A 19932-nucleotide genomic window follows, 5' to 3' on the forward strand; every position below is an offset into this window, starting at 1 on the left:
AAGTGTTTCTCTGTTAGGATCCATCAGAGACTCAGACCTGGACCTGAACCTGGAGCTGAGCCTGAACCCAGCTGTGTGTCCATGAAGAGTGACCGGTCGATGAGTCGTCCTATTGACTTCAAATCAGCCCAACATCCATCCCCTCAGAGGTGAGCTGAGTGTAAATGCTGTAACAGAGTAAAATGCAGCAGAGTCAGTTTGAACAGTTTTTACTCCAACATGTGTTTAATGTGAGCTCAGCTCGGCTTCACATCCATTTCTATGTTCATATGTGAAGCGGTGTGTGTTGGATGTTTTCCACCAACACAGCAGTCGTCCAATAACCAGAAGGTTGGTGGTTCGATTCCCACTCAAAAAAAGTTTGGTGAACTAGCAACTGGAGGGGTGTCCACCTCCTTGCCACAGCTGAGGTGCTCTTGAGCAAGGCACTGTACCCCCATGCTCCCCAGGTGCTGTGATTCCAGTGTATATGGCATCTGTCTCTATGAAGGTGTGACCCTGTGTGTGTTCAACAGGTGCTAACCTGGATGGGTTAAAAGTGGAGGAGAAATTCTGTGTATGTTCCCTGTAATGTAGATAACAATAAATCTAATCTTAATCTTCATGATTCCTCCACAGAGTGGACCAGCAGAGCTCAGAGGGTCCCAGTGGTCCGTCTGCCCAGCAGCATCAAACACAGCTGGACTCCATATTTATGGTCTGTACATGTACAACAACTACTTTCCCATCTGTTCTGCTCACAGCCATCTCCATGCTGCACTCTGTAGGCCAGTGGGTTGTCAGTGAGTCCAACATGGATCTGATGTTTGGCTCCATGGTTTCAGTCTGATTGGCTCATTCATATAGTTTTCTGTTCCAGCTGCTGGAGGACAACATGCTCACTTTTGTGAAGGAGGAGCTGAAGAAGATGCAGAAGGCTCTGAGTCCAGATTACCCAGAATGCTTAGAGAGTCAGAGGGAGGGTGAGGATGAAGAGCAGAGGAGCAGCAGAGAGGCATTAGTGAAGATCACAGTTCACTTCCTGAGGAGAATGAAGCAGGAGGAGCTGGCTGACCGTCTGCAGAGCAGTAAGAGGATTTCTCTAAAGGTTTAACCTGCTGGATAAATGACACATTTACTGATGTCTCAGCACACAGAACAGCAGATGCTCAGATACTCATTCTGTACAGGGTTGAAATGTCTGTTTACTGATGTTATTTCTTGTCTTCATTCAGATCTTTGTGGACGTAAAGTTAAATGTGCTCTGAAGAAGAAGTTCCAGTGTGTGTTTGAGGGGATTCCTAAAGCAGGAAAGCCAACCCTTCTGAATCAGATCTACACAGAGCTCTACATCACAGAGGGAGGGAGCGGAGAGGTCAATGATGAACATGAGGTCAGACAGATTGAAGCAGCATCCAGGAAAGCAGGCAGAGCAGAAACATCCATCAGACAAGAAGACATCTTTAAAGGCCCACCTGGAAGAGATGAACCAATCAGAACAGTGATGACAAAGGGAGTGGCTGGCATTGGGAAAACAGTCTTAACACAGAAGTTCACTCTGGACTGGGCTGAAGGCAAAGCCAACCAGGACATCCACTTCATGTTTCCATTCACTTTCAGAGAGCTGAATGTGCTGAAAGAGAGAAAGTTCAGCTTGGTGGAGCTTGTTCATCACTTCTTTACTGAGACCAAAGCAGCAGGAATCTGCAGCTTTGAACAGTTCCAGGTTGTGTTCATCTTTGACGGTCTGGATGAGTGTCGACTTCCTCTGGACTTCCACAGCAAGGAGCCCCTGACTGATGCTACAGAGCCCACCTCAGTGGATGTGCTGCTGACAAACCTCATCAGGGGGAAGCTGCTTCCCTCTGCTCGCCTCTGGATAACCACACGACCCGCAGCAGCCAATCAGATCCCTGCTGGCTGTGTTGGCATGGTGACAGAGGTCAGAGGGTTCACTGACCCACAGAAGGAGGAGTACTTCAGGAAGAGATTCAGAGATGAGGAGCAGGCCAGCAGGATCATCTCCCACATCCAGACATCCCGAAGCCTCCACATCATGTGCCACATCCCGGTCTTCTGCTGGATCACTGCTACAGTTCTGGAGGATGTGTTGGAAACCAGAGAGGGAGCAGAGCTGCCCAGCACCCTGACTGAGATGTACATCCACTTCCTGGTGGTTCAGGCCAAAGTGAAGAAGCTCAAGTATGATGGAGGAGCTGAGACAGATCCACACTGGAGTCCAGAGAGCAGGAAGATGATTGAGTCTCTGGGAAAACTGGCTTTTGAGCAGCTGCAGAAAGGAAACCTGATCTTCTATGAATCAGACCTGACAGAGTGTGGCATCGATATCTCAGCAGCCTCAGTGTACTCAGGAGTGTTCACACAGATCTTTAGAGAGGAGAGAGGGCTGTACCAGGAGAAGGTGTTCTGCTTCATCCATCTGAGTGTTCAGGAGTTTCTGGCTGCTCTTCATGTGCATCTGACCTTCATCAACTCTGGACTCAACCTGATGGAAGAAGATGAAGAACAAGAAGAAACAACCGACATTGATCTGAATTATCTCAATCAATGGGCTGTGTACAGGGCCTTAGAGAGTCCAAATGGACACCTGGACCTGTTCCTCCGCTTCCTCCTGGGTCTTTCCCTGCAGACCAATCAGAGGCTCCTACGAGGCCTGCTGACACAGACAGGAAGTAGCTCACAGACCAATCAGGAAACAGTCGATTACATCAAGGAGAAGATCAGTGAGAATCTGTCTGCAGAGAGAAGCATCAATCTGTTCCACTGTCTGAATGAACTGAATGATCGTTCTCTGGTGGAGGAGATCCAACAGGCCCTGAGTTCAGGAAGTCTCTCCACAGATAAACTGTCTCCTGCTCAGTGGTCAGCTCTGGTCTTCATCTTACTGTCATCAGGAAAAGATCTGGATGTGTTTGACCTGAGGAAGTACTCTGCTTCAGAGGAGGCTCTTCTGAGGCTGCTGCCAGTGGTCAAAGCCTCCAACAAAGCTCTGTGAGTACAAACACAGATATATTTCTTTATAAATACATTGTTTACTTATTAACTGGAGAAAAACAGCAGAATAAGCGTTAAACTCAGTTTCAAATGAACTTCAGTTTATTTATGAAGTGTCAGTTCACAACAAAATATCATCTTACAAGTGATGTGAGATGATACTTTGTTGGAAATAGAAACTCAGCAGTTCCTCTGAGGAAGAACTTGGTGGCAGTTATTTATCAATTTTATAATTAATTTGTTTAATGGATTAATTAATCATTTTATTTGCTCCCATCTTATTAGTTAAAGTAGTTATCTGGCTTAACTAACTCTAACAATAAGTCAATAAAGCTTCTCTGACTCTGGATATGTTGTTTTTATCTGATGTTTCCTCCCCAGACTCGTCAGACTCACACTGACTGCATGTGTTCAGTACGTCCTGAAGTGTAGATTTAGTTTTACTGTCTGTTTTCAACATGAGAAACTTTAACAAAGTAACCAAAATTCAGTTTGTGCTATTTAACTTACTCTTCTGTGGAAACTTTTTAAGTCTTGAGTCTGAGAAAGAGAAAAACATGTTGTCATTCATGTATTAATTTCTTGGTAGAAAGGTCCGTCAGTCCTACAGAAAGCATGTCAGTCTGCAGAGTGACAGACAAAGGCTGCAGCTACAGAGCCACAGCTGAGCTGGGCCAGATAACACTTTGGTGCTGGAGAAACAGCTGACTGTTAGTGTGAGAAGATGCTTTGCTCACATGGTATTCTTTGCTGAGCTGATCTGATCACAGGATGAGCCAATAAAAGCAGCAGATACATCTTTTAGTTTCTCCATCTACTGAGCTAAGACGGCACATGTAGACATCTTCCATCACACTTTAATGTCTTTAACAAATAAACAGAAACAAACAGGGAAACAGAATTCTTCCACTTATCAAATATGAATGTAGTTTGATTGATTAATGGATCAAGTTATTTCCTTCCATCTCATTCCCTCCTCAGCCTGAGTGGCTGTAACCTCTCAGAGAGAAGCTGTGCAGCTCTGTCCTCAGCTCTCAGCTCCCAGTCCTCCAGCCTGACAGAACTGGGCCTGAGTAACAACAACCTGCAGGATTCAGGAGTGAAGCAGCTTTCTGATGGACTGAAGAGTCCAAACTGCAGACTGGAAACTCTCAGGTAAGGATTCATGAACTTTCCAGGTGAGAGCTGATATAATTCTGGGTTATTGCATTAAAAAGCAGCTTCCAGGTACTTTGATCAATGAAACAGGTTGATCTGTTCTGCCCTTTGATTATCTGGCTTAAATAACTCTTATAACTCTGATAATGAAATAAAACACACACAGTTTAAAGAAAAATGCTAAACTGCTCTTTTACTTTAACTCCTTTCCATTCCTGTAGATTTGTCCTAAAACACAGATCCATCACATACCCAAAGTAAACTACTTTACAGAAATATGAGCAGTTTTTTCCTTTAAAATAGTGCATAAAACCTTTAAATGTGGACACACTGCACTGGGGCAAAGGGATGATATTTGGTTGGTTATTTGGTTTGAGGTGAACCTCCTTTGTGAAGGCGACTGTGAATTAGACAGATGTGTGGAGACAAAGCCACATCATCCTTTAGTGAATCAGAAGCTGAATTTATTTCCCAAACAGACAGAATCCTTCTTCTTTTTTTTTTTTTACCCTTGTCCTGTCCAGCATTATGGCAGCAGAATTGTAATCTGAATACCGTTTGTGCCAAACACATTTGCTATGCTAAGGGAAGCTTTATGAATGTAAAGCTCCCCTTTATTCCCATCAACTCCTCATTTTTATTTATTTATTTTTGTTACAATATTTAACATGAAGTGATTATGCCGAACCGGACCGGGGGACAAAGAGAGAGGGAGAGCGAAGAAGGGAAAAAAAGGAACAGAAACATGAAGAGACAAACATAAAAAACAATGAAAAATCAGACAACCAGCTGCTCCACCTGTAAAATAAAATTGAAGACAATTCTTGCTTTTGTGGGGAATCCAGCCTTAGAAGCACCAGGAGCACCTGTAAGCAGACAAGCAGAGGACAAACACACAAACAAACAAACCAAAAACACAAGCAGCAGCAATCTCATATAATACACAGGTGACCTTAAACCACAGGACAGCACAACAACTGCTTTGTGAGCATGCTACTGGGCTAATGAGTGTGTGTGTGTGTGTGTGCATGAACATGCAATACACATAGATAGTCCCACATAATAACCATGCTTAAATATCAGCAATCAGAAGCAGGCCAAGAGGGCCCCCAGACCCAGGCCACCAACAGCCCCCAAGGAGCACAGAAACCGGGAAGCCCATCATAGGGACGACCACGCATCCCCCCAGAAGACAGCAGAGGAAGCTCCCGGACAGAGCCCCCACAAGCATCGGGCAGAGGCCCCCCGGTGACCAGAGGTGGCAGCCTACCAGCCCCGCCAGGCCCCCGCCACCCAGACATGGGCCACGCACCGGAACTGGCCCCCGCGAGCCCGAGCGCCACCAAACCCCCCGGCAGAGGCCCCGCCCAACACCCAAGAGGGCCAGGCGCCCTAGAAAGCCAAGCGCAGTGGGCAAGCGCCCTGGGAGTCAAGACGTGCCCACAGGTGGGTGAGGCCACAAGCAGCGGGGAGAGGCAATACCCCCCCCCACCAGGAACAGCGCAAGCAGGCCAGAGGTCAGCAAGACTCGGACCCAGACCCAGTCACCCCATAAATCATATAAGAAAGAAAGATAAATAAATAAATACAACAAAAAAGATAATAAAAAAGGAAAATAAATAACACACTGCACTGGGGCAAAGGGATGATATTTGGTTGGTTATTTGGTTTGAGGTGAACCTCCTTTGTGAAGGCGACTGTGAATTAGACAGATGTGTGGCGACAAAGCCACATCATCCTTTAGTGAATCAGAAGCTGAATTTATTTCCCAAACAGACAGAATCCTTCTAAGTGTTACTGGAAGTAAATAAGACATGTTTGAGCTCATTGGAAAGTGTGATTTTTATAAATAGATGCCTTTAGGTGACTACAATCTGGATCTCCAAGTCCCAGCTCCTCACCAAGTCTGACTCTAATTTTTAATATGGCACAAAAAATAATATTTTACAGCTAGAAGCTCTTGAAAAACAGCTCCACACAGACAGCTGCATGTCTTCACTCTGAACTGAAGTGTGGATTTATTTTAATGTCTGTTTTGTCATGTCTGAGGATGAGAAACTCTAAAAAACTGTTTAACTTCTTTTATTCTATCATTTTTTTACTTTATTTCCACGGACAAATAAACAAAACCAAATGGGAAACAGAATTCTATAAAGGTTATTTGATTGATTAATTAATGTATTTTCTCCCTCCTCAGCCTGAGTGGCTGTGAGCTCTCAGAGAGAAGCTGTGCAGCTCTGTCCTCAGCTCTCAGCTCCCAGTCCTCCAGCCTGACAGAACTGGGCCTGAGTAACAACAACCTGCAGGATTCAGGAGTGAAGCAGCTTTCTGATGGACTGAAGAGTCCAAACTGCAGACTGGAAACTCTCAGGTAAGGACTGTATGAAAACAAACTTCTCCAAACTACACTAACACTCCAGATAATGTAGATGAGGATGAAATCACGTGTACGCTCAGCTGGGCTCAGATGGACCGAGGTGCTCTGTGGATGTTCCTTCTTGTTGTTTCTTTTAGTAAAAACAGTAAAGTGTAGGTGTATATTAATCCAGCTGAATTCCCAATAAAGCTGCTCTCATTCAAGGATTTTTCTGGGTTTTTGTCACAGTTTGAAAGTGTGACTGAAAATCAGCCCATTAAGACTACATGTCAGCTGGTGGTCACTTAAAGCATGTAATAAAATCACCATTCAAGTAACTTAAAGACAACAGGTGTACAGTGAGTTCAGCTGTACTTACATGTACCCTGAAGCCAAACTGGCAGCTGGTTCCACAGAGAGGGGCCTGATAACTGAAGGCTCTGCCTCCCATTCTGCTTTTAGAAACTCTGGGAACCACAAGTAAACCTGCAGCCTGAGAGCAAAGTGCTCTGTTGGGAACATATCCAACAATGAGATGTTCTCACTCAGGCCGCAGAGTTGCAGCGTCAGACAGACTTCAGTCAGTAACTGGATTCTGCTCCTCTGCATGTGAACAGTTATAAGGAAGGTGTTCCAGTTAATGCTCCAGTCAGGCTGTGAGCAAAGCTCAACTCAAATGTGGAGGAACTGTGCATGATACAGCCAGCAGCTGCAGAGTCATCAGAATATTTGAGGAGATGACAGGACTCTGGGGTGTGCTGGAAGTCTGAGGTGTGCAGAGTTCAGTGAAGAGTGAAATGTTGAAATATTCACAATAATCTAAAGTTTTTATTCTCAGAGGTTTTCTTTTCATCCAGATTTTTCATTCACTGCTGCCATGTTTCCTCTTTGTTTGTCACAGAAGATTGTTTATATTTTCTTCTCATTTTATCTGAAACTGTTACTGGAGCAAAATGATGAAAAGAATCTTTCTCTAAGAATGTTGTTACCATTGGATGACATCCAGCTTGAGCTTCAGAGCAGTTCTCTCAGAGTTTCTGTTGTTCTGTGTGTCTGCAGCCTGTCAGGCTGTCTGATCACAGAGGAAGGCTGTGCTTCTCTGGCTGAAGCTGTGATCTCCAACCCCTCCCATCTGAGAGAGCTGGACCTGAGCTACAACCATCCAGGAGCCTCAGGAGAGAAGCTGCTGAGGGCTGCACTGAAGGATCCACACACACTCAGGTATGGAGAGGCCTGCTGCAGCCTCACAATGTCTGATAGAGGAGGAAGAGCTGGGAACATGTTCTCTGTCCTGCACTCAGCCCTGTGCTTCCTGCTGAGTGTTCCATGAACAATCACACATGTAGGAGCCTTTTTACCTTTAACCCTAACCCATTTGTAGAGGAGGTCTGCAAGGAGAACATCTGCAGGAACAACAACGAGAAGTGTCTGTTGGTCAGAGTTGATTTAGTTTGGACAGATCTCTGCATGTTAAAGGAACAGTCTTTCATTTTCAGAAACGTCTTTTTGGTCCTCTGACCCTGATTCATTTACAAGGATGGGTCCAGGACATGTTAGCCTAGCTTAGCACAAAGATTTATAAACCCCTGTTGTTCAGGTAAAGTTTCCTTCATAAATCCTGCTGATTGGAGGTTCCTGATGGTGAAACACAGCAACAGACCCAGAAAATTCATTTAAATGAGACAGACATTTAAGCATCAATGTAGGAGCCATAAATTTATTTTGAGTTGTTTTATTTTGTATTATTCTATTTTTTGTTTGCACATGCATGACGTCAGCAGGAGGCTGTCGCCAGTGTCTGTGGGTGGCACTTTGGGTGTGTTTTTCCTTTAAATGAGCAGGTGAGCTCAGCTGTGATGGGATGAGCTTGGATCATGGCGGCTGGGTGAGCTTGGGGAAAAACTTTTTGTTGACCGTAACCGTAAACGTAAGCATAATATTAACTGCACTGTCAGAGGCATCCTTGCACAGCTCGTGAAATGCATCAAAAGGAAGTAAGTGTCTGTCTTTTACGTACAAGCTTGTGAGATGGAGCAATAAACAACACCATTTATGCAATAGATCTGCGTGACGCGTCTTCAGTAGTAAAACCTCATGTCTTAGCCGGCCGCGGCGTTTGTATTGGTTTTTAAGTTTATACGCCGCAATAATCATAAATATTTTGGTCCTGAACGCTCATTCCCTCCAAACTCTTTCATCCATGTTGTCTTCTATTGGTGCCAGCGCTCCGTGTAACATCGCACACGAGTGGCATTGCAGCATTTATCTGTTTAGTTCAATCACCTGCAAACACCTGATCAATATGAAGGTAACAGACGAACAGACAGAGGGACGTGCTGCCATCTTGGATATCAGCTTTGTGACACTCTGGCTTTGAATAGAGATCTTTGAGCAGATGAAGTTGCTGCAGCTCATCTTGTCCAGGCAGCAGATCTGATAGATGCTGAAAAACTGCTTGATCATATATATATCAGATTATCAATCAGGTTCAATAACAGAGTGGATGTTGGACTAAATGGAAGCTTGATGATGTGACTGCACTTTAGGCAAGGCAAGGCAATTTTATTTATAGAGCACAATTCATACACAATGCAATTCAAAGTGCTTTACAGCTATATAAAATCACAAGAAGGCATTAAAAAGAAATAAGAAAATAATAAAAAATTAAAATTAAAAATAGATAAAATCAGAACAATATGAAATCAGTAGTTAAAATGTGATTAAGTTTCAAGCTTTATTCAAACGCAGCTGAAAATAGGTGTGTCTTCAACCTGGACTTAAATACACTGAGTGTTTCAGCTGATCTGAGGCTTTCTGGGAGTTTGTTCCAGACATGTGGAGCATAGAAGCTGAATGCAGCTTCTCCATGTCTGGTTCTGACTCTGGGAACTGATAAAAGACCGGATCCAGATGACCTGAGGTGTCTGGAAGGTTCATACTGGGTCAGGAGGTCACTGATGCATTCTGGTCCTGGACCATTCAGAGCTTTATAGACCAGCATCAGAACTTTAAAGTCTATCCTCTGATGGACAGGCAGCCGGTGTAAAGACCTCAGAGCTGGAGTGATGTGGTCCACTTTTTTGGTCTTAGTGAGGACTCAAGCAGCAGAGTTCTGAATAAGCTGCAGTTGTCGAACTGACTTTTTAGGCAGACCTGTAAAGATGCTGTTACAGTAATCAAGCCGACTAAAGATGAATGCATGGACTAGTTTTTCCAGGTCCTGCTGACACATCAGATCCTTTAACCTCTATATATTCTTAAGGTGATAGTAGGCTGACTTTGTTACTGCCTTAATGTGTTTATCCAAATTTAGGTCTGAGTCTGAGGTCTGAGATTTCTGGCCTGGTTGGTAGTTTCTAGGTGTATGGATTGAAGTTCTTCTGTGGTGACCTGTAATCGTTTCTCTTTGGCTCCAAAGACAATTACCTTAGTTTTGTTTTTGTTTAGCTGGAGAAAGTTGTGGCACATCCAGTCATTAATCTCCTCAATGCATTTACCAAGAGCCTGTACAGGGCCTCGGTCTCCTGGTGACATTGTAATATATATCTGCATGTCATCTGCATAGCTATGGTAGTTTATTTTGTTGTTTTTTATAATCTGTGCCAGTGGGAGCATGTAGATGTTAAACAGAAGAGGTCCCAGGATGGAACCTTGGGGAACTCCACATGTGATTCTTGTGTGCTCAGATGTAAAGTTACCTATTGACACAAAGTACTTCCTGTTCTCCAAGTATGTTTTGAACCAGTTTAGTACAGTTCCGGAAAGTCCTGCCCAGTTTCAGTAATATATTGTGGTCAACTGTATCAAATGCAGCACTGAGATCTAGTAAAACTAAGACTGATATTTTTCCACCGTCTGTATTCAGACATATGTCATTAAACACTTTGGTCAGAGCAGTCTCAGTGCTGTGGTTCTGTCTAATACTTGACTGGAAGGTGTCATAGCAGTTATTTTGTTTTAAAAAGTAATTAAGCTGTTGAAAACCGCTTTTTCAATGATCTTACTTGAAAATGGGAGATTTGAGATAGGCCTGTAGTTGTTCATTTGTGTCTTGTCAAGATTGTCCTTTTTCAGCAGAGGTTTGATTACAGCTGTTTTTAGTGGCTCTGGAAACACACCCGACATTAAAGACAAGTTCACCATCAGTAACAGGTCTGACTCCAAAATCTTTGAGACCCTTTTGAAAAAAGCTGTTGGCAGGATGTCTAAACAGCAAGAGGAGGAGTTCAGCTGACGTAAGATGTTCTCTTTTCCACTTTAAAGTGGAAATGAATACTGGATAAGATTTGGAAGTTCTGTGTGGTGAGCTGATGCTGCTGATCCCTCTGAAATGTGTTGCTGTCCTCACAACAGCAGGATCTGCAATGATAATGTGAGGGAACAAATCCTCAGTGTGATGATGAAGCAGCTGTTAGTGGTCAGTGTGGAAACAAGCTGTCACAGCTAAAAACCTGCCTCAAACTGTCTCTGACAGTCACTTAGCTTCATGTGCACGGAAAAGAAGTCACTTTAACATTTCCCAGCTGAGTCAGAAAAAAGAGCAACAGTGAAAACAATGTGAAGAATCTGAGGCAGGCTGCTGTGCAGAGGATGTTCCTGTCAGAAGCAGATCAGTCAGACTTTAGGGCAGATAGAAGGTTGCAGCTCTGGGTCAGATCAGGAGTTTTTACAGTGTTCTTCATATGTGAAGAGATGAAAAGGAGGAGACGGCTGAAAGAAGAAATTGTCCATCCATCCATCCATTATCTTCCGCTGGTCCGGGGATCGGGTCGCGGGGGCAGCAGCTTGAGCAAAGAGACCCAGACGTCCCTGTCCCCGGCCACTTCCTCCAGCTCTTCTGGGGGGACCCCGAGGCGTTCCCAGGCCAGCCGAGAGACATAGTCTCTCCAACGTGTCCTGGGTCTTCCCCGGGGCCTCCTCCCAGTGGGACGGGCCCGGAACACCTCACCGGGGAGGCGTCCAGGAGGCATTCTCACCAGATGCCCGAGCCACCTCATCTGACTCCTCTCGATGCGGAGGAGCAGCGGTTCTACTCCGAGCCCCTCCCGGATGACCGAGCTTCTCACCCTATCTCTAAGGGAGAGCCCAGACACCCTGCGGAGGAAACTCATTTCGGCTGCTTGTATTCGCGATCTCGTTCTTTCGGTCACTACCCACAGCTCGTGACCATAGGTGAGGGTAGGAACATAGATTGACCGGTAAATCGAGAGCTTCGCCTTCTGGCTCAGCTCCTTCTTCACCACGACGGGCCGGTGCAGAGCCCGCATCACTGCAGACGCCGCACCAATCCGTCTGTCAATCTCCTGTTCCATTCGTCCCTCACTCGTGAACAAGACCCCGAGATACTTGAACTCCTCCACTTGGGGAAGGATCTCATTCCCGACCCGAAGAGAGCATTCCACCCTTTTCCGGCTGAAATTGTGACTTCCATAAAGCAGTTTTGTACGCGTCAGTGTTGATTCTGCTCATTGTAGTTTCCAGATGCTCCACTCCAGTGGATGTGTCCAGATGTTGGACTGTTCCTTTCTCAGTGTAGAACAATGTGTGTGAGAGCCATGTAATGTCCATGTTTGATGCTGAAAGAGACGGTGCTGCTCTGACCCCCCTCCTCCTTTCAGGGTGGAGCCTGCTGGAGAACGATGGCTGACACCAGGTCTGAGGAAGTGTGAGTGTGTTCTTCATCTGATTCATGACATCCAGCCATCGTCACACTGTCCCATCACTCATTGATCAAAGTGAACAGATGATAGATAAATAACTGCAGCTGGACTGTGTTTGTTCTCTCCTTCAGATTCCTGTCAACTCACAATCGACACAAACACAGTGAACAGAGAACTAAAACTGTCTGACAACAACAGGAAGGTGACACGTGTGGAGCAGGTTCAGTCATATCCTGATCATCCAGACAGGTTTGATGACAGACCTCAGCTGCTGTGTAGAAATGTTCTGACTGGTCGCTGTTACTGGGAGGTCGAGTGGAGAGGAAACGTTTATATATCAGTGAGTTACAGAGGAATCAGGAGGAGAGGAGGAGACTGTATGTTTGGATGGAATGATCAGTCCTGGAGGCTGAGCTGCTCTGATGGAGGTTATTACTCTGTCTGTCACAATAACAGAAGAACATCCATCTCCTCCTCCTCCTCCTCCTCCTCCTCCTCCTCCTCCTCCTCCTCCTCCTCTTCCTCCTCCTCCTCCTCCTCCTCCTCCTCCTCCTCCTCCTCCACCTCCTCCAACAGAGCAGCAGTGTATGTGGACCGTCCTGCTGGCACTCTGTCCTTCTACAGAGTCTCCTCTGACACACTGATCCACCTCCACACCTTCAGCATCACATTCACTGAAGAACCTCTGCATCCTGGATTTGGAGCCTGGTCACCTGGTTCCTCAGTGTCTCTGTGCTGAGTATACAGAGTGTCCTCCTGTCAGAGAGTCCCTGCTGAACAGATAGTTCAGTCTGTTCATGTCTGTCTCTTTCACTCAGAAACACCTTTTCAGATTCATGGACTCAGTCAGTTTCTGTTTGAAACTCTTCTGAATGATTCCTTGGAAACTTCTTCCTCTTCCAGTCCTTTAAAGATGGAAGCTGCCATTCTTCCAGGATGTTGTTTTTCTGTGTGTTTCCAGTCAAAGCTTCACACTGAGTATCAGCAGGTTGTGTTTCTCTGCAGCTGACTTCCACTGAGACCATTCAGCTGAAGTCAGCTGCAGTTAGTTTGCTGCACATGTGACAAACTGTGACATCAGAGAGGAATCACCGAGCTGCCATCAGCCCAGATGGATTCCAACCTGCTGACAGATGTTCACTGATTCTGCGCCAATGAGCAGAGGTCTGGTGAGCAGCCGGGGTTCATCCTGATCTTTCTCACATTCACTTCCTGTTAGATGATGAAAGGACACCTGGACTGGAGCTGATTCCTGATGGCTGAATGTTGCTGAATGTTGCTGTTGAACGCTCACAAAGAGGACTGAAAGGATCCTTTACAAACAATAATTGGACTTTAACAACATCTGCTTTGGACTGAAAGTTCCTGATGTTCAACATGAAAATCCTCCCAGTATTTCACTGTTAGTTTGTTTGGTTCATTCTGTCTTTATTTGGACTTCCTGACATTTTCACATGTTGAATTATTGATTTTTCATCTCAGAAATCTGACTTTTTGCCTCATTATTCACCACAATGTTCATTTTTTTTTAATTCTGTCTCAAAGACTTTACATGTGAAATGTGGACTTTTAATCAACATTCAGATTTTTTTGATGAAAACTTCTCTTCTATATCAAATTTGTTCTTCATATCTGAACATTTCGATTTTTAGATGGTTCTAGACTTTTTGGTGTATATATTGTTTTATCTGATTACTTTCTCTTTGTTCATTAAAATATATGCAAAATCTCAGATTTCTTTTCTCAGATTCTTTTTTAAATCGTTTCTTTTCTGAATATATTTAGCCGTCAGGTTTTTCTTTTAGAATTTTTTTGTTGTGTCTAACCGCCTCACAAAAACTGTCCAAAGAGCAGACACAGGACTCGGGGAGAATCAGAGTTGGAACAGAGTTTATTTAAAAGCGGTGGGTGTTGAAAGCCAAAGGGAGGACCCGGGTAGACGTGTAACTCTGAGAGAGGGAGATGATTAGTGAGGCTCGGAATAAGGAATGTGGGAAAAAGTTGGGATGCCGTGTAACATTAAATAAAAACGGAATGCAGTAATTTGTAAATCTCATAAACTAATATTTTATTCACAGCAGAACATAGAAGATATCTCAGATGTTGAAAGTGAAGTGGGAGAAGATCGTCCAGGCTTGCTAATTTGTTAAAGCTCCCGTTTCCTCCTCTCCCAGATCCTCCAAAGTCTCCAGCAGCTGCAGCTTTACAGTCTTCTCCATCTTTACTTCCTGATAACGGCACAAGACATTTTCAAATGCGAGTCACTAACTGACAGAAACAAAGGCAGCACATGTGGAGTGCCCATCAGCTGCTGTTCAGCTTTATTAACTCAGACTTTATCTTTAACTCTGACTTCACTCCAGCTTGTTCTGTCTTTGCATGTGTGAGCAGGATGTTTTTACTTGGCCGAAATATTTGAATCAAAACTACAAAGCAGAGAACATCCTGTCTTTTTATTCTGCACAATGAACAGGAGAACTACAACATTTTTACTGAATGATGAAAAACATTCTCACTGCTGACATCAGCTTGATAGTTTTTATAGTTGAACACTTCTGGGCTCATTAAACTGACATTGTGCAGTTCATCCGTTCACCACCAGAGGGAGACACATCTCCATCACTGCAGAGTCCCGCTCAGTATCTGACAGAACTTCACAGCTACTGAGAGGACACTTTTAAATCAATACAATTCAAAGACATTATTTCTATATTTAAACCAAGCTTCCCACCTCCATATAAGACAGACACTCTGTCCTCATACAACAAGCAGGGACCCGTTGCACAAAAGTAGGATTTAGACATCCAGAATGAATTACTTAGCCAGGTTCAAGGAATCCAAAACATGGGCGCCCAGGCTTAGTTGGTTGCACAAAGGCCAAGCCAGGAAGAGCAGACACGGATTCATTAAGCCAGGTGAAACCGATCCCGGATAAGTGCTGCACACGGCTTGCTTAAATAGACCACACGATCGATCATAGATTCACTGATTCACCATGGCAACAGGGGCGGCGTATTTCTCCCCAGCGGAGCAAGAACTATTAATGGAAACCTATGAAGAGGTGACGGAGAAAATAAAACAAAAAGGAAATACTGCCACAGTCAAAAAACAAAGGGAGCAAGCGTGGCAAACCATTGCTGACCGCCTGAATGCGTAAGTAGTGCACAAATACACACTCACCACTCCACTGAAACTATCACAATTAGGCTACAATCCAAATAAAATGTTAATTAACATATCGTCACCTTCCTAAAATAATTGCCCAAGTCATTTTTTGGCATCAAAGGTGTGGTCCAAAAAATGCCTAAATCATTTATTTAATCTTAGTTTTTATGAAAAACAATAAGTGTTCTTATGCCAAGCATCCTTTGATACATACTTACTGACTGAAATTATTATTTTATGCTATAATTTAACTTTTGGGGGGAGTTTTTTGTGTTTCATGAAAAACCTGAAAAAATTACTTATGCGATTCTTTTAGGAAGGTGACGATATTTGAAAAGATATTTGTAGCCTACTTTGATTATGAATAAGTTGATTTTGACTGCATGTGAGTGAAATTATCTAAATGTAACTCCATGCTCCTCCACTGTTTCATTGTGTGTGTGCGTGTGTAGATTTGACATGACTGGGCCAAAACGGACATGGCAGCAAGTCAAAGTGAAATATAAGAACATCCTGCAGAATGGTAAGTCCCCTGACAAATACTTAACAAGTGTACTTTTTATTAAGAATGTGCCTGCCCACACATTGCCTGTACTGTGCATTAATTGGTTTAACATCTTATCATTTCAGATGGTCTGCAATGCTGACTATTTGATCAGTAATTTTGTGGCAAAGTGGCCCGGCTCGGTCCACGACTCCCGAGTGTTTCGGAACTCAGAGATCTATCGGCGCCTATCACAAGGTGAGCCACAGAACCTCTATTGACAACCACTTTTAACATAATGGCTGTGTTAAGAATGTCACTACTTATGAGGTTGTGATGGTAACATTTTGTATTCACAGGTGAATTCCTGGGTGTATTGCTGGGTGACAGAGGGTATGCCTGCCAGCCTTTTCTGCTCACTCCATTTGCAGACCGTCTGGAGGCACAACTGGCATACAACCATGCCCATGCCAGAACAAGGGCCCGGATAGAAATGACATTTGGCCTACTGAAGGCACGCTTTCAGTGTCTGAACCACCTGAGAGTCAGCCCAGACAGGGCATGTGATATCATTGTGGCCTGTGCTGTCCTCCACAATGTGGCCTGCCTGAGAAAGGAGAGGGCCCCCAGAGTGCCAGCTCTCATAGACTGGGAGAATCCTGGAATCTTCCCGGATGACGACTGTGGTCGGCTGGTATGTGTTAAATTATTTTAATTAATATGCATGTTGATTTAAGTTGGGCCTGCAATGGCAGAGGAATTTTTGTTAGGTTTTTGTGCTGTATAGTCAAGGCAATTTTATTTGTATAGCCCATTTTTACAAACAGTTTGTCTCAAACTGCATGCTTTGATTCTGTGCTTTTTGTCTTGTAGAGCACTGTGTGACTTCAGTTTTGAAAGGAGCTGATGGTTTACTTGCTTTGATTCATCCTTGTTCAATAAAGGAACATCATGGTACTCTCTAATGTGTATTTATATTTATATGGTGATGTACTTTATGTGTAGTCTGTGGGAAACTAAATTATCTAGTGGTTCATCTAAAATCATCAGTTATCTAAAATGATCACAAATGTTTCAATAATGATAGTGGGTATAGTTAAATGTTTTAACAATATGTTCTAGGCAGTGACATAAATATTGGTTTCCATTTGTGGCGACCGCTGACTGAGATGAGGAATGAGATTAAATAGATCCTGGAACTTAGCTTGGTCTGGAGCAGGCTAGCTTCACAGAATAAATCTCCATGGTAACTTACGTCTGAACATATCCCACTTCCCTCTATCCCACTTTTGTGCAACTGGATCACGGATAAGTTGATCCAGGATAGCCAACATATCCCGGCTTAATCCCTTATCCTACTTTTGTGCAACGGGCCCCAGATCTCCTGTCTGAGCTTCACGTCTTCTTCAGTACACACAGCATCATCTCTTGGTAAACAGATACCACCTGAAGGTTCATCTGTAGGAGCATGGCAGGACGTCCACATTCTCTGCATGGAAAACATTTTAATTTAGGAATAACTTTTGTATATTTTCAGCATTTATTGACATTGCAGCTGTTTATGATCAGCTGCCACCACCTCACATAAAATACTCAAACTCTCTATGAAACATGCAGATTTGTTGTACTAATACAATGTTCCAGCTGTGAGGTAGAGAGTCAGGCCTCACTAATATGTTTATGCATTTGGCCGACGCTTTTATCCTACACTGGAACCACCTTACACTGGTAGGTGGGTAGGGTAAGGAGGTCTTGCCTCAGGACCCCTACTGGTGGTGGTACCTTTCATAAAGGGGATTTGAACCCAGATGAAATGCAATCTAACCACTACACTATCCAGTCCCAGTCCAATCCAGTAATATAAGAGTCTGTGGGTAAAAGCCCTTTTAACTGATAATGTGTGATTAATAGTCAGAATTAGTTGTAATCAGATAGATCTGCATTAATGTCCACAATAATGGAAACACTCAAAGCAACGTGATTTGGAGAAGAAGGCTTGTTCAAAGCAGGTCTGTTTAAGAGTTGTTCTTCATTCAGATAGCTTTCATAAGGTGTGTGCACATTAAGAATGATGAACACGTGATCACATCATGACCTCACAAGGCCACACGATCCATGTTGGATTATTGGAGCGGCTGCCACTGCACGCTCTGACTGGATATAGAAGAGTGGAAGCTAACGCCTCCATGACATCAACATCTGAGTGTGAGCAGCAGAAACTTCCAGATTCCACTTAAAGAAACTGTTGGTGCTGCCAGAAAGGAGGAAAATAAAGCTGTTTGCTCTCAGCTTTTCTCAGAGTGGCAGCAGGAAGCTGCTGCGGGTTAATTATTGATGAATTAAAGTCATATAAAGCTGCTAAAGCAGCTGACCTTTGATCACTTTAAGACTCTTTCAGGGTTTGAAGACTTTCAGAGTGACTGCAGACACAGAGGACTGATGTCGGAGAAGAAGCAGAGGATTTCCTCTTCTTCTACACAGACCTGGTCCACACAGCAGAGAGCTGCAGAGGGAAGAAGTTTGTGGAAGAAGCTGAGTAAGTGACACTTTGATTCATTTAACAAAGCCTCAGAACAGAGAGATTTCCTCTGCATATGAGACACAAGTCATGTGAGCTGAGAGTAAACGGCAACAATCAGTGTGTTGATGAGGAGCTGCAGCTTGTTAGCAACATGAAATGTTTCCCACTCAGTCTGCTGCTGTTTTCTCCTCCAACAGAGGAACTCTGACTGCAATGTGCTGTTCACTCACACTCTGTTCATCACTGCTCTCTGAACACACTCCCAGTAAAACTCTGAGTCCTGATATGAGATGCAGATTAGTCCTGGACTCTGATCCTGTTGGATACTCAACCTGTTTTATAAAGGATCATAATTCATGTGGGTCAAAGTGTGATCATGTAGACTCATCAGCGGGTGAATAATATTTAACAGAGAGCAGTGAGCGCCCCCTGGTGGTTCCTGTCAGTCTGCAGTGATCCTGCAGGATGGATTTATGGAGTCCTGCTGCTACTTATCTACGGTGTAGCTGTTTATGTGCACTTCATTCATTTATTACTGTTCCTTGGGAGGAATTAGTAGCAGAAGCATATGAAAGGAAAAAGCTTAGGTATGTGGAGTTGGGGGCAAAAGCAGAGCAGCGAGGATGGAAAGTTAGAATCTGTCCAGTGGAAGTAGGATGCAGAGGATTTGTTGCAAAGTCTGTTGTCTCATTGTTGAGGGAGCTGGGTGTAAGTGGACAGGGTGTGAGGAAAATAGTGAAGGAAGTGTCAGATGAGGCAGTAAAGTCCAGTCAGTGGATTTGGATTAAAAGAAGCAATAGCAGCTGGGGCCCAGCAGGGGGAGCACTTAGGGTAATCAGACTCTTTGAAGAAGCAAAGAAGAAATCCAGGATTTTTAAGTGGAGGGTGTGGCCCATGTGAGCCTTTTGAAACCAGGCGGCCATTTTTGGTGAGTTGGCATGTATGGCCTTGTTTTTGATGGCATTTTTAGTGATTGTAGGACTGTTTAGGTGAGTTTGTCTGCTGAATCTGCTAGTGTGTCTTGTCCTGCCTCCACCTTTGGCACCCTCTATACTTTCATTACCCCCTACCCAAACCAGGGTTTGAATCCCCACCCCGCTGTGACTGGTGTGCAGTTGGTGAGAGGCTGGGGTAGCTTGTGATGGAGGAGCAGTGATGGCTGGCAATAGGGGAGTGACTGTGGGACACCAGTGATCACTGTCTAGCCTCCTGGAGGTGTCGCGGGCCCAACTAGACAAAACACTGATGCAGTGACGTCGAGCGGTGCCTACACCACGCTTAAGACCATCCGGACTCTTTTCATGTGTCGTTCCATGATGGTGGAATGACCTACCGAGCGCTACCAGAACAGGGGCGTCCCTGAATATCTTCAAGAAACTCTTGAAGACCCAGCTCTTCAGAGAGCATCTCCTATCCTAGCACTTAGCCTGTACTTCCCTCTATGCCTGCTCTCTATCGCTACACTGTCCCCTCTGACAGGGTCTGACTGGTGCTTTCCTTCTCGGTAGCTTATTGTTAGCTTTGATGTTAGCTGTAATGTTATATATTTTTTCAATTGTAAGTCGCTTTGGATAAACGCGTCTGCTAAATGCAT

General features: G+C 44.2%; 2 protein-coding genes across 2 annotated transcripts in view; both read left to right on the forward strand.

The window, feature by feature from the left end:
* LOC142391556 (protein NLRC3-like) overlaps positions 1–6517 on the forward strand; it is a 189516-nt gene extending 182999 nt beyond the window's left edge. The window contains exon 4 of the mRNA XM_075477410.1: positions 6350–6517. Within this exon, the coding sequence (XP_075333525.1) occupies positions 6350–6354 (5 nt within the window). The 3' untranslated portion in view covers positions 6355–6517. The remainder of the gene's footprint in view (positions 1–6349) is intronic.
* A 521-nt stretch (positions 6518–7038) lies between these two features.
* LOC142391193 (stonustoxin subunit alpha-like) lies at positions 7039–12907 on the forward strand. Its single transcript, XM_075476969.1, has 4 exons — positions 7039–7088; positions 7568–7729; positions 12127–12173; positions 12300–12907. The coding sequence occupies exons 1-4, from the start codon at positions 7039–7041 to the stop codon at positions 12905–12907; spliced, it is 867 nt and encodes a 288-aa protein (XP_075333084.1).
* The last annotated feature ends 7025 nt before the right edge of the window (positions 12908–19932 follow it).

The sequence above is a fragment of the Odontesthes bonariensis genome, chromosome 11, assembly GCF_027942865.1.
Source record: "Odontesthes bonariensis isolate fOdoBon6 chromosome 11, fOdoBon6.hap1, whole genome shotgun sequence".
Lineage (NCBI taxonomy): Eukaryota > Metazoa > Chordata > Actinopteri > Atheriniformes > Atherinopsidae > Odontesthes > Odontesthes bonariensis.

Bases quoted from the DNA above. Each gene is read 5' to 3' on its own strand.
- LOC142391193 (XM_075476969.1), top strand. From the start codon at position 7,039: ATGAGATGTTCTCACTCAGGCCGCAGAGTTGCAGCGTCAGACAGACTT. The intron at 7,089-7,567 runs GTCAGTAACTGG...GTGTGTCTGCAG, and splicing joins GCAGCGTCAGACAGACTTCA to CCTGTCAGGCTGTCTGATCA. The intron at 12,174-12,299 runs GTGAGTGTGTTC...TCTCTCCTTCAG, and splicing joins GACACCAGGTCTGAGGAAGT to ATTCCTGTCAACTCACAATC.